Source organism: Tachysurus vachellii, chromosome 1 (genome assembly GCF_030014155.1).
Source record: "Tachysurus vachellii isolate PV-2020 chromosome 1, HZAU_Pvac_v1, whole genome shotgun sequence".
Taxonomy (NCBI): Eukaryota; Metazoa; Chordata; class Actinopteri; order Siluriformes; family Bagridae; genus Tachysurus; species Tachysurus vachellii.
This window is the reverse complement of record NC_083460.1, coordinates 2,774,454-2,789,125: the sequence shown is the minus strand read 5'-3', so window position 1 is coordinate 2,789,125 and position 14,672 is coordinate 2,774,454. Positions and strand designations below refer to the sequence as shown.

At 43.2% G+C, this 14,672-nt stretch overlaps 1 protein-coding gene across 11 annotated transcripts in view; it reads right to left on the bottom strand.

The window, feature by feature from the left end:
• Positions 1-14,672, bottom strand: part of dlg1b (discs large MAGUK scaffold protein 1b) — an 81,102-nt gene that overhangs the window by 46,603 nt on the left and 19,827 nt on the right. For 10 of the 11 annotated variants that reach the window (XM_060868005.1, XM_060868015.1, XM_060868023.1 and 7 more), the window contains exon 4: positions 1,631-1,795. In XM_060868005.1, coding sequence (XP_060723988.1) covers positions 1,631-1,795 — 165 coding nt within the window. Of the gene's footprint in view, positions 1-1,630; positions 1,796-11,130; positions 11,718-14,672 lie in introns of those variants that run through there. The other variant, XM_060868112.1, reaches the window with a different exon arrangement.

Sequence of the window (14,672 nt, the reverse complement as noted above, 5' to 3'; positions counted from 1 at the left end):
GTAAGAACAACAACAACAAAAAAAATCACTTCACTTATTAAAGAAAAGAAATAAACAAAAAGAGTTTGTGTTTTCTCTGATCTGTTTTGTTAAAACTGTTCTATTTACATTAGGCCACATAAATGCGTTTCGGCGAATCTGATATCGATCCGATCTTTCTGCTCCCGCCCAAAATGCAAATATATTTTACCTCATTTCCGGGGTAATTGAAATGGAACACATGCGGTTGCTACAAAAAACAGCACTTATTGTTTGCTGCATGTTCGCTGGCGGCAGCAGTGCATTTTAAGACCCAACGAGACACCTGTTTGAAAGATCGGAGGCAGCACTGGTGGGAAAACATGTTTCTTTCTGGCGCGATACACGACTCGCGAGTCACCTGCGAGTGACGTACTTCCGCTTGGGAGGAGTATAGCGCTGACGTATGTGGCTTGAACAACCACATTCATTTACACCTGTCCAGTTTCATCTGAAATGCGTCCCAGACCACCTCCTGAAGGGGTTTGAGCGATCGGATTTATATCCGTCTCGAAACCGTTTCGGAGGGCATTTAGACCTGGTCTTTTTACCATCGGATAGCTATCGGATCACAGAAATACGCATGAAGTGACCAGGTGTAAAAACCCCCAAAAGCTAGTGTTTCCCCCTTTGGCTGAAATCAACTAAATGAGACTTTTTTGTAGCCGTCTACCAGTTTCTGAGATCAACTTGAAGAAGGTTTCCCCCGCTCCTTAATACAGAATTATTTCAGCTGTGTGAAACTTGAGGGATTTCTTGCACGTCTGAGTCCATTTCAAATCAAAGCCACACAGGATCTCAGTAAGATTTACTGTAGATCTTTCTTTGGTTTTGTTTGTTTAGTTTTATTACTCGAATCTTCTAATATTGTTTAACAATTAAAAAAAAAAAAAAAAAAAAAACGGGGGGGGGGGGGGGGGGTCTTTCATGGGGTGTCATGAGGTTTTTTCGCATGACTGTATATGTATACGCTGGTTAATTACAATACTTTGTGTAAATATGAAGAAAAAAAAAATCGACAAAAGTGACCGCTACGTCACTGGAATGGCTGATTAACTTTCCATATTAACTTTCCATTATAAAAAAGGATTACTGATTATATTTTATTTTAATGTACAGACATTAGACCAGGAGTGAAAACAAACCGTCACTGTTCAACGATCTAATAACAAATAAATCTCAGTCGTTTTATGGATCGGGGTCTTGTGTGCTCTCTGGAAGTTTCCGTGTTATTGTGTGTGCTATGCTAATAACAACACATGTGCTGCACTCGTGAGGGGAAAACATGCCCTATATAGAACAGAGAAAAACATGCCCTATATACGGAGCTTCTTTTTAGATCGAGACTCCCTGCGGCGAAACCGACAACCCTGCTGAAGTGCTCGGCTCTTAGACTACAAGAGCTGATGATGCAAAACTGGCACTGGGCCTGTGAGCTTTTCTTTACACCATGCAGATAAGGAGACACTCTTACACTGTGTTTGTGTGTGTGTGTGTGTGTGTGTGTGTGTGTGTGTAGCATGGTAACATCTACATAATGAGGTGGACAAATAAACAGGACAGGACAGGATGTTGGAATGTCAAAACAACTGGTTCAGGGTTTAAGCTTTACCTTCATGGGGGAGATGTGAGCGTGGGCCACGTAGCCATGGACATTTTCAATCTGCGAGATGTTCTTCTCGGCGACCTGGACGAGCTCGGGGCCCGGCGTATCGTCGGTGAGCGGAGGCGAGCTCTGCTCTTGGGGAGAGCCGTCCTCATCGTGGTGTTTGTACTTCTGTAGAGGAAACAAGAAGAGGGAGCATGAGGAAACAACCTCTAAAGCCGTCACTAAACGTGAAGCAGGCGCGGCCTTTGTACCGGTCAGACGCACGAGCGGGCGTGGCCTCACAAGAGGTATAGCCTATTAATGAAAGAAAACCTGTCTGGAAGGGAATCTCCTTCTACTTCACTGTGACTAATTTACAGAGTAAGGCACTGAGCTCTGTAGCTGTCAGACTCAGAAAAGTTATGAATGAACGTCAGTCCAAATAAAGGTGAAGCTGCGTCTCATGAGAGGGCGTGGCCTCTATACCAACAAGTTTATATAAAAAAGGTTTTGTACATGAATCACATGGTACTGCATGTATTAACATCAGCTCATTACTGAGATCACGTATAAACGCACTCCCCATCATCACGGCAGAAAGCGCTTGGACAGCCTGCGCTTAAAACATTTTTATAAAAGATGTGAAAAGATAAAGAGATAAATGCCTCTTTTATCTCGATAAATTACGAAAACCTGCTCTTATATCGTCCCTGGAGATGTTGAATAACATGTCAAATATGCAGTGATGAAAATGAAATCCATGTTAATTTACCTCTAAAAAAAAAAAAAACAAAGACTGATGATCAAAGTGTTATGGAACAAAATTAACGAGCGAGCGAGTAAACGAGTCGTCTGTAGCTTTGTGTGAAACATGTGAAGGTGCTGCACGTCTGGCAGAGCCACTGAGTAATCCTTAAATTTATGATAATCTTAAAGCAGAACGCGCAGCGCCGCCTTTTTAAAGGTGACGAGCTGGGATTACAGTCTGCGCTGAAAGTCTGTTACTTTCCATATTACTCAACAGCAGGAACGGCGAATTATGTACAGCGAATGATGCAGGCAGACATGCTGCAAATATCCGTCAGCTCTTTATATAAAACAGAACATGCATATTCATGTTTGGTGACTAACAGGAAACGCTTAGCATCAATGACGAAAATGAGAATAAAATAATTACGCATGCTTGAGTAAAAAAACTTTCTCTCTCTTTTCTTGCCTTAAAAATCATGTGAAAACAAAAGAGTATTACATGTTAAAACTCCCCTTCCTACGTTTCTGAAAGCTCACGTATTACTTAATGCCATACATTATTCCAAACCCCTTTCCTTTCTCCATGGAGAGCTCCGGTGATAATAAATCCTATAAATCCCCCCTTTTCCCGTAACACGGTGGTATAATCCGACACCGGTGAGCATGTGTGTATCTGTCGAGTCGTTCCCCGTACGACTACGGGATAGTGGTTGGCGTAGCCATGGCAACTGGATTCCCGGCCTACCGACGAGTTTTCTCCGTAGGTTCATGTCGTGTTCGTTAAAACTCATTTACATTTTCCTGCTAGGAAATTTACAGCAGAAATGAGATCCTTTGTGGGGATTTCTTTTGTTTTTTCTTCCCCCCCATTACATTACATATTTTTTTCAATTCATAGATATACGTGTTTTGGGTTTTTTTTTACTCTAAAACCATGAGCCAAACAGACAGGACCCATCACGAGGCCCTAAGGTCGTTAGGCCTTATTAGGGATCGTGAGAGAACGTTAGAACATCTTCACTGGATGAGCACACGAGGAGGAGGACGAGGAGGAAGAGGAGGAAGAGGAGGAGGAGGATCTCCAGGCAACCACATCCACTCAGCATTGAATCATGGCCCGCTGCAAAGTACAAAAAAAAAATGCTCAAGACACACCTCGGCGCTCAAACCGACCCGGTTCCTGCGTGTTCACACACAGCTAAACATCACCGCAAAACCTCCATCAGGAGTTCAAATGTGGATGAATCCTGTCAGAAACTCATAATATACCGTTTAATCCGAAGTCTGAAGCTTAGCAAAAACCCAGAACTCGTGTGCGCCAAGAGAGAGAATTAAAATTGAATTAAAATAATGACGCACCACCTGCTCCTACGCCATTAGGAGTTTTTCAGTAAAAAAGCTCACTGCCCACACTTCTAAAATGACCCACCGCCAACACGCAGCATATTCCACCGACCCCAGAGCGAAAAAACAACCAGTTCCAGAAAGACGGTGGCTCCTGCTGACGTACACTGACCATCCTTCGGCTCTTCGACTCGATAATATTTAAAAAAAAAAAAAAAAAAAAAAAAAAAAAAGAGTGAGAAATGAAACAGGCAAAAAGTACGGAACAGACAGAAACGTGTCCTAGTTTAAGAATGGACTAACTGCCAAATACATAAACACTGGTGTCTTGGTGAAGACACGGCGTCTGGAGAACATTCTTACATGCTTTCTATTGGTTTACAAGAAAGAAGCAAGAAAGAATATAATAATACTTTATTTTTTTTTTCTCTTTCCTGAGGGTCCATGAGAGAAAAATTATTTTAGAGAAATTCACACAAACCTACATTCGGTTACAAAGCACCGACGCAGTAGATCCCTTCCTTAAAGGTTAAACAACCAACAACTTACAGATCTTAATCTGTCTAACGAGGATCTTTTTTTTTTTTAACCCGTCCTCAGAACAGTTAATCCGAAAATCTGCAACTAATAAAAAATGAAATTTGGACTGACTAAAATATTGGCATGGAAAGATTTTTTTTTTACTAATATAGCGAACCTACTTTTAGTTCAGAATGTTGTAGTTTTAACCTTGTGGAATCAGTTATAGCTCTACAGCATATACAGTATGATCTCTGGCTCTTTGGGGCTTTTTACACCTGGTCACCGGTTCTGTGATCCGATAGCTATCCGATGGTAAAAAGACCAGGTCTAAATGCCCTCCGAAACGTTTTGGAGACGGATATAAATCCGATGGTACAAACCCCTTCAGGAGGTGGTCTGGGACGCATTTCAGATGAAACTGGACAGGTGTAAATGAATGTGGTTGTTCAAGCCACATACATCAGCGCTATAGTCCTCCCAAACGGATGTACGTCACTCGCAAGTGATCTTTAACCCAGGCGTCACTTTGGGTCTTAAAATGCGCTGCTGCCTCCAGCAAAAATGCAGCAAACAGTAAACGCTGTTTTTTGTAGCATAACCGTCGTAACGAGTTTTTTTGTCTTCTTTTTGATTGCATCCTGAAAACCGCATACACCAAAACGTGTTCCATTTCAATTACACCGGAAATGAGGTAAAATATATTAGCATTTTGGGCGGGAGTAGAAAGATCGGATCGATATCCGATTCGCCGAGACGCGTTTATGTGGCCTAATGTAAACGGGACAGTTTTAACAAATCAGATAGCTATCGGATCAGAGACAACACGTGAAGTGACCAGGTGTAAAAAGGCAATTAGGTTAAGCAGCTGTCCCTTCACTCTATGATCATCTACAACACAAGCATGGAAACTGTCACTCTCAGCTCATTAGCCTAAGGAAGCGGGTGTTGAAGTGTGAACCGCGGCTCTTCGGCTACGGTGACGACGTCAAGCCGTTGTGTCTCTTCTCAGAGCTCGTGCCTATACAGAGGCTGAATCTACTCGGTCTCGCTATTGTTTAATTACTGCAACACCGAGTCAAAAAAGAGAGAGGAGGGGAAACGAAATCCGTATCCAACTCATGCCTTGCAACGCAGCTAAAAATAGCGCTTGTGTATGCAGCCAGCATATGTCCCGAGAGAAAGGACGATTGACGAAGAAATTAGTATTTAGTAGATGGGCTGGTCCACAGGCTGCACAGGATCCCTCGTACATCACTGTCATGTGGACACATTACCCAGGGTTTAATCAGAAATACACTAGCAATTCAATCATTTTGGTAATTACGGCCTCTCTCTGGTTCTTGTCGCTGGTAAATAACAGACTAGCCTTTTTTTTTTTTTTTTTTTCCTCCTTTCCCAGATAGAATGAGACTTGAGCGGTGAATCGTCTTAAAGCTAAACAACGTGATACGTGATGGTGATCTGTGTATTTCTCGAGAAACCATTTATAAAGGTTAAAAATAGATATTTTTTAAAGCACAAAGATTCAACTGGCGCACTGAACTTGGACTGGTTTTCATACCGACGCTGCGGTCGTAAATATTTCCGACTGTCCGTTCGTGCTACGATACGGAGGGTCTCCGTGTTTGTACTTCGTTAACAACAATCCAGTTGGCTAAATGTAACGAGTGGCGTGTTGTTACTTCATCAAAACAGCTAAAAGAACGTACAGAGCCATAGATTTAAAGCAAATCCTGGTATAGATCCAGCTTTAAAAGTCAAGCTGTGTCTCAATCAGCTCCCAAGTCCACTAGTTAGGGATCTGATAAGAGAGTTGGTTATTTTAAGGTCTGTCTCTCTGTCGTACGCGAAATCCTTCCAGTGCACCGGAATGTACGCTTTTACTTTAAAACAAAAATCCCACGATTCACCACAAAAACCAGGGTTGGTCAGCTCTTCTGACGCTACTCTGATTGAGACAAATGGCAGATGAAGAGAGTCTCGGGCGACTTCGTCTAACACGCGTAAGTAGCTTTGTATTGTTGTTGTAGCTCTCAAATGATTAGCGATTTTTGAACTTTGACTGATGTTTGAGTCTAGCCTACAATCCTGCTTGAAACCCCGTGACAAAAACGTGTGTAATTTCCTAACGTGTAGCGAGTCCGAGTCCTTACCGACTCGTGTACAGAATATTCTGATTTATGACTAGGGTTGGGAACCGAGAACCGGTTCTTATTCAGAACCAGTTCTGTTTTTTTTAACAGGAACCCGGAACCGCATGGAATTTTTAAGGTTCGGTTCCAAACGCGGTTCCGATGCGATGACGGTCAAAGCGCTGGGAGCGGTCACTTTAAATAGCCGTGTCTTACCTCATGAATATTAATTGTTTACACTGTTTACAGTCACACAACCAAATTAACGCAGCTTACCACAGAAATCAGTCACTCGCTCTGCTGTGCTGAGGTACGCTTTGTGTTAAACGTGTCTAAAAAACATCTAAAGTTTGGATTCATTTCCAAAGCTACAACAATGAAGCAAATCTCCCCCGTCTGAGAGGGTTTTCTCCACAGCTGGAGATACAATAAGCCAGGAAAGGTCTCGTCTTCTCCCAGAGAAAGCAGATGTGTTCATTTTTCTTCAGAAAAATTGCTAACTGTTTTGCTAAGTTGTAATTCTGGATGTTAAATACGATGTTGGATTTATTTCAATTTAAATTGATATGAATTGAAATGCTCTGTTAAATGAAGAGTGATTAATAAACACAAATGGAAATGTTTAAGTATTGTGCATTATTTTTCACATTTATTTTATTATGGAATCGGAACCGGAAAATTTCTTTTGATACCCAACCCTATTTATGACGTAGAGAACTAGGGAGCTGATTAAGACGCACCCTGTGTTTACCGTCGACGCTGTAAGCGGCCATTTTGATGATCATGTTTTATACTACAAAAGGAAGAAAGCGACTGAAACAACTGACTAATAGTAATAAAATATATATTGGATTTTATTAAATATTTGCTCGAAATGTAACCTGTTATGGACAAACGCATGGACAAACCAGAAACAGAAAAATAAAAAAAAAAGAAATAAAAAAGAAAGTCTTTTTTTCGTTGTTGAAATCTGAATACGTTTGATGAAAACAACAGCGGCGCAGAGTATCTATAACTGCACAGTAATATTTAGGACCTGGATCCTATTTGGTTTAATCCTTTAATTGAATCGGTCAATAGACCCTGTCTAGACCCGACTGAAAGCCCGAGACACCCAGAACGCAGAGGAGTCACACAGGGAGAGAGAGAGAGAGAGAGAGAGAGAGAGAGAGAGAGAGAGAGAGAGAGCGTCCCTGTGTCCCTGCCATCGCTCTTAAACAGGGCAGGACGCCAAACACTAACATCTGCAAGTACAAATGATCCCCATGCACATTTAAGTTCTTTCTAACCTTTGGATATAAAGAGCTATGGAGTGCAGCAGAGGCTAAAGAGAAATGTGTGTCTTCATGGAGAGGGATTATAAAATGGATTAGAGCTGCTCAGAACCAAAGTTCATTTCAAAGTCTTTCACTTGTGTTTTATTGAAACGCACCGGCTGCGTCATCACAGCGAACAGGTTACGTAACAGGATTGAACCGAACCTTTTATGAGGGGAAGTCAAGAAAAACAGAAAAATCTGTATTGTGCAGTAACAGATGGTTTATTCACGATGGAGGGAAGCGGGTTAGATGTCGGTCTTTCTAATAAAAAATATATAAGCTGGTACTGTAAGCTCAGTGATCCCAAATCTCCATGGCTGGAAAAAGGAGAAGGTATTTATTACAATTCAGATATTAGTAGGAATAAATTTAATCAGGCACACAGACCGAGTGGGTTTCCCTCGTCATACACACATTTTTTTTTCGTTTGTTTTTTGTGTTGGTATCAAAATAGATGCACTAAATTTAAATAACCTGAAATAATTAAAAATGCATTTTACAATTAAAAAAAAAAAATCTGAATTGTTTGTCTAACACTATTCAGCAGACCTGTGCGGTCAAAAAACGATCACGACTGGCAAAAGGTCAATCCACTAATCCAGCGTAATCCATTGGCCAGTTCGTTCCAAGAATCAAGAGGATAATGTACGTACACATCTGGGGAACAGAGATCGTGCCCAGTGATGTGCGTGATATCTTCTGCTCCACTCTCACCTCACACTCATTTTCTACCGCTTATCCGAACTACCTCGGGTCATCGGGCATCAAGGCAGGATACACCCTGGATGGAGTGTCAACCCATCACAGGGCACACGCACACACTCTCATTCACTCACACAATCACACACTACGGACAATTTTCCAGAGATGCCAATCAACCTACCATGCATGTCTTTGGACCGCGGGAGGAAACCGGAGTACCCGGAGGAAACCCCCGAGGCACGGGGAGAACATGCAAACTCCACACACACAAGGTGGAGGTGGGAATCGAACCCCCAACCCTGGAGGTGTTGGAGGGAGCACGGCTAACCACTAAGCCATCTTCTGCTCCAGTGATCAGTAATTAAATGGAGCATTTTCAGAACCTTCCACCATGTAAAGAAGATTTGGTCATGGATAAGTACTATTGTAGTGGACTGCCATGACGTACGGTCAGTAATTAGCCTATTTATCCACACCCTCCACTTGTACTGGGACAATATATGGCCAAAAGTGTGTGCACATCTGTCCATCATCACACTCCATCATGTGCTTGTTGAAGAACCCATTCCAGATTTATACCCTCACTCTTCTCGGAAGGTTTTCCACTAGATGTTCTACTGTTGGGATTTGTGATCATTCAATCATTCACAAGACCATTAGTCAGTCAGAGATGTTAAGGAGACTCCAGTTCAATTTCATCCCAAAGGTGTTCAGTGGGGATGAGTCACAGTCAGGTCTCTGTGCAGGACACTCGAGTTCTTCCACTCCAACCTTCACCTCTATACCATGTCTTCATGGAGCTCAGGCACTTTTTGCACAGGGGCATCGTCATGCTCAGGGAACAGGGAAATTGTAATGCTGACATGAACAAAGACATTCCACACAACTGTGTGTCAACTGTAGTGCGCATGCAGTCGTATGGTGACGGTCAGGTTTGGGCTCTACGGCAGCAGCGAACCAGACGACGAACGTTGCTAAATTTCATGCGAACACACAGCAAAAGAGCATCATAGACTCCAGGAAGATCGACTGACCGAAACATATGACCTTGAAACATCTCAGGATCTCGGTGAAACTGCATCATTTAGCTGCCAATGATGAGATAACTAACTTTGTGCAATCCGAATGAAGACGAGAGCGATACGGAGTCTTAACTAAACTCGCAGGAGACGATCGTTTAAAGGAAGAGAGGATTGCAGTGACAAGCAGCCATTTTCTTTTCTACTGAACAGCATAAAATAAACACTAACTTGGCTTGATAGTTATTTAGTTTAAACCTGCTCTAAGATCCAACCTTCACTCCAAGAAATAACTTTAATAAGTTGATGCACAATATAGAATATGTCTTTCAATAATAGGCATGTTTTTATAATGAGAAATGATTACATCATATACGACTAATATTTTAGCATGGCTTGTTAGTAACTAAATTATATCGTCGCTGTCGGGCGGAAACCTCGTGTGTCCAAATTTGGTCAATTTCATATTTTTTCACATATCGATGCTATTGGTCAGTCCCCACGTGGGTCTGTTATTTTTACAAGTTATTAACCAATCTAAAGTCTTGAAAATAGCTTGAGCGCAAATCTCATAACTCCATTGGACACTTCAACTGTCCACCTCTTCCTCACTCCGCGGGAGAGCTTCGCGCCATATTTCTCCTCAAGAAGAGTCGCAACGAATCAACATGTCTTCTGAGGTAAATGTCTTCAAAACACTGGGCTCAAAGAAAAAAAAATCTTGACCCCCGCTAGTTCTGGTGCTCGTCTGAGGACAGGAATTTAGCGCAAGACAATCCACTGCAACGCGGACTAAACCCTGTGCACTGCAGATAAGGTACGGCGTTTTTTTAATTTCCTGAAAAATAACGGGTTTGGAGATACGAGGATTCCGCCTGACAGCGACGATATAATACATTTATTAAAAATATCTTTATCTGGTTCAAAAGCGTGTAGTTACTATGAAACAAAGCTTTACGAGAGTTTTTTTTATAACCAAGCTTTTAATCATTTAAAAAAAAATAAAAATGTATAAACCTACGTTATATCATCAGGATAAAATCTCATCAGAATAAAAACTTTCAGTGTTTCAGTAAACCACAATGTGCTTCGTTCGCACTCAGGACTTCTTTCTCCTGGTCAATTTTCCCAGGTCGCCACTCTTACATCACAATTATAGATACTTGATTTCACTTTTCTGTATGCTTGATGCTGATTGGCTAACGAATTCTGCATCCTGAACTGTACCATTTACAACAATTTCCATTCTCAACAAGAATTTTTATTTCTCTTAAATCAAAAAAGTACTAGCGTGTCTATTCCGGGTCTATTCTTGTTCACATCTGAGGTGATAATATCCCGGGAATTGAACTACCTGTTGTTCCCGGGATTTAAGATTCGGTCAGCGTTCACACCTAACCCCATGTTCTTTAACTGCCGTTCAACCTCATGTAGAAGTGTGTGTGTGTGTGTGTGTTCATGTTACTAAGAGATTACATTTGTAAAATCAGACATTTTAGGTATTGTAAATATTGAGGCAATAAACACGCAACCTCTTGGTGTTACGTCTATTATGTCATGCAGGCAAAGGTTAGGTAGAGAATTATGAAGATTAGTCACTGAACAGCTCAATGTTTTCCCTCTGGCACTCAAGTAATGATCCCCAGGCGAGACTCAAAGCACGTCTGTCAGCTCAGAAACAGGTAACTGAGCAAGCAAAACAAACACGCGGTGTTGGGTTTGTGTCGTTCACCCACCTTACAGCCGAACATGAGGGAGATGGTGCTGTTGGTGCAGGCCACTTTACAGTGGCACAGCATGGGCGAGAAGCAGTCCAGCTTCTTGATGCTGGGAGACATTTTTTCATTGACATTTTCGGCCAGCGAGGAGGCGGAGAAACGTCTGAGCCGCGAGCGCTGCCTGCTCCTTCCCCTCCGACCTCCTCCTCCACCACATGCCCCTACACCACCTCCTCCTCCACCTCCGCTGCTGCTGGTGCTCCCCGCTCTCACCATCCACCCTCATTCCTCGCATCACTCCATCGCGCCAGAGGAAGGACAGCCAGACTGCTTCCTTCATCCAGCAGGCGACTTCACCCGGTTTCTCTCTGTCTGAGAGCTGCGTTTTCTTCTTCTGCTTCTCCTCCTTGTTCTCTGGCTGACGTTTCACTTAAAGAGTGTTTGCTGTGGCTGATTTCCCCTCCAGCTCGCACCTTACCGTCACAGCTGTCCGTCAGAGTGGAGGTGTTTATGTTACGGCCCCGTGGGAGCCATGCTGCGTCTGCTGAGCTCTTCTGTATGACCGCGAGTGTGAAGTCCAGCTCTCAGGGAAGTAAAGCAGCTGGCTCTTTTCCCCACGAGAGATACAGAGTGTCACGGCTGTGAGCACGGAGAGAAAAGAGGCGGAGAAGAGAAGAGTGGGGGAGGAGCACAAAGCTGTGGCAGCGCGTGGGGTTTAATCACACGGATACCATCACGGACACTAGAAAAATGCCTGGACTTGGAGGTGTGTGTGTGTGGGTGTGTGTGTGTGTGAGAGAAAGAGCGCAAGAGAGAAGAATCGAAAGGAAGTATCCTCAGTGACGAAAGCATTCAGAGTGGGAGGCGGGATAATGAATGGACTCCAGGCGTATTTACACGATCCGGGGGACGACCGAGGGGGTGGAGTGAACGACAAGAAGCCAATTAGGACAAGAGGAACGAGTTTGTGATTACGATTGGTCGGTCTTCCTGTGACCTTTTGACGTTGCTCTTCCTACACAATAGGAGACAAAACAAACCAATAGACAGAAATAGCCAGAAACACTCAAGCAGAATAGAGTTCACGCTCCGCCACTCTCTGCCTCTCTAGACTCTTCAAACCACTTCTATACAAATATATTTTCTTAAATACAGAGTACAGCTCCTTACATGGATCACCTTTAATAAGACCTAAAACTGGTCAAGTGAACTGACCCATGCTGGGGCTCTGGGGCAAGTACGAAGGCTCCGTGTACCAGTGTGGTAGAATAAAGCGGGCGTGGCCTTTGTACCAGTCAGTCAAGTAAATCATGATGGAATGAAACACCAATCTTTGTAAAGGAGATGTAAAGATAAAGGAACAGAGTAAAAAACAAAACATAGCCTCTGTTTCTGTTTTTACGATCAACATCATTTTCCATCACAACAGCTCTAAATGATACTTTAATGAATCAGTGGCTGCTTTAAATATTCCTTTATGCATCGAATCTCTGATCACATGTACAGATGCAGTGAGACACACACGCACACACACACACGCACGCGCACACACACGCACGCACGCGCACATACACGCACGGGCGCACACACACACGGACGCACACACGCACGGACGCACAAACACACGGACGCACACACACACGGACGCACACACACACGGACGCACACACACACGGATGCACACGCATGGACGCACACGCACGCACGCGCACGCACGCACACGCACGCACGCACACGCACGCACGCACGCACACGCACGCACGCACGCACACACACGCACCACCAGTATTAAGGTTCAGTGAAAGCCATAGGCCGCGAGATACTCTGAAATGGACATTAAAATCTCATTTCAGTCTAGAGCACCGCAGATGAACGGGTTCTGAAAAGCCATCGTTTTTGTTTTTTTAAGTATTTTAAGCTATAAAGCTTATTATTATTAAAGAATGAGGTCAGAGGGTTACTCCAGTTGCACTATTTGTACCAGTTACCCTGCCGTGTGACTCAGAGATGCGTCACGCACTTCAGAGACCTGATTAAAGAGCACAGAGGACCAGCGGTCTTTTCACAAGCTTTACTGACACAGACCTTATCTTGGCATTATTTTAGCACTATTTCTGTGAGCGAGACCAACTGTTCGGATAATTCCACTTCCTTTGAGTCTCGAGTGGACGACGGACCCATTCTATCCACACCAGCTGGACCAAACAACGTTCCCCGTTTTGCTGACAGATGACAGCCTTTACAGTAAACCCCGCCCACTTGGCAGAGTTCAGTCGAGTGCAAGATTCCCCGGCAGTGACTGAGGAAAGCCCTCAGCGGGGCGGTGCATTAGCGCGGCTTCAGCACCGCTAACGAGAGGAAGTACACAGCGGGAGGAGGAACGGCCTGCTCTGGAGGAGCGTGGAGTCATCACGACTCGTGCAAATTACTCTCAGCTGATCAAGGCTGTTAAAGGTTTAATATGGAGATCTGGGAACAGAACGCGCGTGCGCTACGTCACTCGGTCGGTCAACATGTCACGATCAGAAATTCCACCTCACGGAGCTAACTAGCACTCGTGGCGTTTCTACAGAGCCTGTAATTTTAACTCGCCTTACTGACGTGCCAAACCCGTTAATGCAGCGACACACAGAGAGAACGATGGAGATGTGCACGGCTCCATCCGGTGCTCTGCGTCAGAATTACAGTTTCGGAAACACAGTCGTAATTTCTTTATATTTAAATGGACTATTTTACCACACTGTTAATCAATAACATCCAGGATTGTTAGAAGATCACTCCGTCCGAGCAACTTGCGTATCGTCTGTAGCCGTCTTTCGTATTGAGTAAAAAAATAAATAAATAAGAGAGACGGTTTAGAAGAGATACGTCTATGAGCCGCATCAGAATGGAACGTTAGATCTCATGAATAAAACGATCACAATAAAAATCTCTACATTTTTAGGTACAAATGAGCACATGAAATCAAAATGAATCCAGTTAGAAGGTTTAAAACTGTAGATGCTTCAGGAAGCCAGTAGAGGGAAGCATCTGAATGCAAACACCTTCCAGGATCTTCCGTGTCCTGCTTATGAATCTGATTATTATTATTATTTTTCATAATACGCAATAATTTTAACTCATTTGCATTAGGTATTTCTAATGTATATAGTGTTCTAGTGTGTCTCGGTAGTGAGCGTCCATCGAGGAGGCTTCATTTTCACCTGACAGGTCACCTAACCTGACCAAAAGGACACCAGCGAAATAAAGTAAACACCGGCTGATGTAGCAACACATACTTAAATACTTAAATTTTGATCACTGATAATCAATACGTTTTTATCTCTTGCTTTGGGCAGCTCTCGTCCATATGTTAAAATTTGACCAAGAAGGGTGTAAAGAGTCTGTTCCGTCACAGATGGCAAATTACCCCCGTGGGTTTCTTTCTGTCCAGCTCAAGGTTAAATCACTGATCCGGAGTCAAAACATCTTCAGCACTAAGAAAGCTCCAGACGTCCCAGTGAAGGAGACCTGGTCTATGTACCTGCCAGGTTCTGTTTGCTAGTACCTTTTAATGGAAG